We start from the raw sequence: 3,084 nt of genomic DNA, 5'->3' as shown, positions 1-3,084 counted from the left end.
GAAATAACAGAGAAGGAGCTCAAGGTGAAATAACAGAGAAGGAGCTCAAGGTGATGGTGGGGAAAAGGGGGAAAAAAAGGAAGTAGATTCTGTCACAAAGAACAGGGAAAGGTTATGGTTCGCTCTGGCTATCTGAAACAGCTGCAGGAACTCAACTCAGCCTTCCTCCTCCTTCCCCCCCAGTGCTTTCCTCCCGAGGACGGAGCCCCGCGGCTCACATCTCGTTGGAGTAGGTGTAGTTGGGGGTGGCCGAGTACTGCGTCTCGTGCTGCATCATGGCCCCCTGCGCCGCCCCCATCGCCGCGCTCTGCGCTGCCTGCTGCACGTGCGGGTTCTTCCAGGCGCCCGTGGTCCACTCCTCCTGCGCTTTGCTGAAGCTCCCGCCGCTCCCCCGGTAAAACTTGTGCACCTGGGGCCGAGAGGAGGTTGGAGAGAGGTGGGGGAAAAAAAACACACACCCAGTGCCCCCCCGCCACCGCCCCGCCGTCGTACCATAGTGAGGGCGATGAAGGAGAAGACCGCCATCCCCGTGAACAGGATGGTGGGGATCAGCATCACCACGGCTGACCCCACGTTGGTCCCGAAGAAGGAAATTGCCGCAATCCAGCCGCTGCAAGGAGATGGAAGCCACCACGCTCAGCATCCCTCCCAGCTTCCCCAAGGGGAGAAGCTGCCCGGGATGTTAAGACCCCGAGAGGCAGCTTCCCCTTTTTTCTCCACCCCACCACGCACAAACACCTCCGCTGGGTGCCCAAGCACCCGTGGAAGTTGTCTGCATGCCCACGGTGGGAGAAGCACCGTCCTTACCAGACGCCCCAGCCAGGGATCCCCACGGCCTGGATGATGCTGATCACCAGCTGGGCCATGAAGGTGAAGAAGAAGGCCATGAAGCTGAAGGAGCTGTCTGTCCTGCAAGAGAGGGCTCTGTCAGCTCCTGCGCCTCCATCCCCGCCGCCCTGCCCACACGGGGCTCCCCCACCGAGCCCCTAACAGCCTCACGGCGAAGGTTAGGAAGTACAGCTCAAAGGCTGGGCAGGAGGAGCAGAAATTCCCCAGATATTCAGGCAGTGCCTCAAGCTCAGCACTGCGTAGGAGTTTCCAGAAAATAAATAAATAAATGAGAAGCCAGGCTCAGGTGTGACCACTTACTTGAAAGCTTTGTAAATAGGTCTAAACCAGCAGACATAGGAGCAGGGCGTAAAGAGAATGAGCCAGAGAATTGCCAGTCCCAAATTAACAGCTCCGCCGCCTCCAATCAGCCATGCGAGGCAGCCAACGAGATTCACCGCCAAGGTGATGCTGTTCACTGCAAACACACACACACACACACGCAGAGGGAGCAGAGTAGCGTGCACGAGGAGGGCGGCGTGATCCCGAAACCCTGCAGCAGTTCCGACCCCCCAGAGCCCCCCGAGGGGACTCATCCTGCCCGCGTTTATGGGCGAGATGGGGGAAAGTGCTCTGGAGACAGAGCTGGCTGGACACACAGCTCCAAAAGCCAGCAGGCGTGAGCTAGAGGGGATTTAACACCCCAGAACAGCTTCCCCAGGGAAGCACAACTATTTTTCTCCCCCCCGAACTTTTTGTGGAAAGGTTACAGGAGCCCTCCTGGCATGCAGGGGGATGTTAGAGAGACCGGGGCGAGCTGAAGGGGTTAGAGAAGAGCAGTGGCTCTCAGCACCCAGCACGGCACACGCATGCAGAGAGGAAGAGGCAAGGCTCTCGGAGGAATCCAGCCCACACATCTGGCTTCACGCTGGATGTGGGCACAAGGGTCAGGGCTTTTGGGAGCCCACAGAGGGGTTGCCAGGAGCTCGGGGCCGTGGAGAAAGCCCCTCGCTGCAAAGGAAACCCAAAGAGGCTTCGCTAGCAGCGAATCTTCCACCACGATGGTGGGAAATCCAGGGGATGCTGCACCCCTACCCCATCCCTAAAGAGTTTGGGCACAAGACACAAAGGTCCAGAGGGGCAGAAGGGGGAGCGATGCCCTTGTTTTGGGGCTGGAGACCCGCAGCCCGCGCAGAGGACAGCCCCCACTCACGCATCCAGAGGTAGTAGAGCCGCTTGGCCATGGTGCGGTGCTGCGGCGGGATCTCCGCGTCGAAGTCCTGGTAGAAACATGGCTTCAGGGGGATGAACTTGGGCAGCGGGGGGAAGTTGTTGGCTTTCTCTGAAAACAAAAACCCCAAAAAAGAGTGAAGAAGGGGCGGCGAGCAGGAATTACCCCAAGTTCCTGCGGAAACCCCCGTACCTGCCATGCTGGCACGCTCTCAGCTGAGAGAACTCCGCAGGGAAGCTGGAGAGGAGCTGGGAGCTGCGCAAAAGCTGGAGGAAAGAGAGAAAAGAGGAAGAAAAAAGCGGGATGTGCAGGAAGGCAGAGGAGGACAGGGCCCTGCCCGTGGCGGGGGCTGGAACCGGAGGGCCCCCCGAGCTCCCTGCCCGCCCCATGGCTCCCTGCGGCCTCCTCTCCGGGATAAACCCGGCTCCCGCCGCCCCCGCCGACACCCTAATTAACCCCTCATTAATCCTAATTAACGCCTCATTAATGAGGATTTGGTCACGAGGGGGGGGGAACCCACGGGAGGAGGCACCCACGGGGGGGGGAGACTTACGCATGGGGGGGTGAGGACACCCACGCGTGTCCTGCAGGCGGACTGGAGTGGGCTCAGCGCCCCCAGCACCCCCCTCAGCCCCCTCCCCACCCCCACGCATGTCGCGACAGTCGCGAGCGGGCTCCCCACGCTTGTCCCCGGCGGGCTCCCCACGCGCGTCGCGACCCCACGGGCTCCCCCCGGGCCCGCTGGCCGGGGCTGCGTGGTAAAACCCCCGAGGTCCCGGCCGGGCCCACCCGTGTCCGTGCCCGTGCCCGCCCCCCGCCCCTCACCGTCCCCACGGGCCCGTCGCGGGTGGCGGCGGCCGCCCGGCGCCGCTCCTGCCGCAGCGGCCGCGCTCTCGCGAGATTTCGCCGCCCCACGCACGGCGCCGCCCGCAGGTCTCGCGAGATCTCGGGAGCTGTCCAGGGTCCCGGTGCCGCCCGGCGGGCCCTGAGGGGAGGGGGAGCGTGGGGGGGGGGGGGGGGGGGGG

At 62.8% G+C, this 3,084-nt stretch overlaps 1 protein-coding gene and 1 long non-coding RNA gene across 2 annotated transcripts in view; one reads left to right on the top strand and one right to left on the bottom strand.

Annotated features, from left to right (window-relative positions):
* Positions 1 to 82, top strand: part of LOC118172294 — a 1,973-nt gene extending 1,891 nt beyond the window's left edge. The window contains exon 2 of the long non-coding RNA XR_004753629.1: positions 51 to 82. This is a non-coding gene — a long non-coding RNA (uncharacterized LOC118172294). The remainder of the gene's footprint in view (positions 1 to 50) is intronic.
* SCAMP5 (secretory carrier membrane protein 5) lies at positions 35 to 2,997 on the bottom strand. Its single transcript, XM_035336116.1, has 7 exons — positions 2,885 to 2,997; positions 2,252 to 2,325; positions 2,042 to 2,170; positions 1,150 to 1,306; positions 808 to 909; positions 493 to 610; positions 35 to 409 (listed from the first exon to the last, which is right to left on the bottom strand). The coding sequence occupies exons 2-7, from the start codon at positions 2,256 to 2,258 to the stop codon at positions 215 to 217; spliced, it is 708 nt and encodes a 235-aa protein (XP_035192007.1). The 5' UTR covers positions 2,259 to 2,325; positions 2,885 to 2,997; the 3' UTR covers positions 35 to 214.
* Between the last annotated feature and the right edge of the window lie 87 nt (positions 2,998 to 3,084).

Source organism: Oxyura jamaicensis, chromosome 10 (assembly GCF_011077185.1).
Source record: "Oxyura jamaicensis isolate SHBP4307 breed ruddy duck chromosome 10, BPBGC_Ojam_1.0, whole genome shotgun sequence".
NCBI lineage: Eukaryota > Metazoa > Chordata > Aves > Anseriformes > Anatidae > Oxyura > Oxyura jamaicensis.
The sequence above is the reverse complement of the archived record's forward strand: the minus strand, read 5'-3'. Positions and strand labels throughout refer to the sequence as shown.

Bases quoted from the DNA above. Each gene is read 5' to 3' on its own strand.
- SCAMP5 (XM_035336116.1), bottom strand. The intron at 1,307-2,041 runs GTGAGTGGGGGC...GTGTGTTTGCAG, and splicing joins GCTCTACTACCTCTGGATGC to TGAACAGCATCACCTTGGCG. The intron at 611-807 runs GTAAGGACGGTG...ATCTCCTTGCAG, and splicing joins ATCCCTGGCTGGGGCGTCTG to CGGCTGGATTGCGGCAATTT.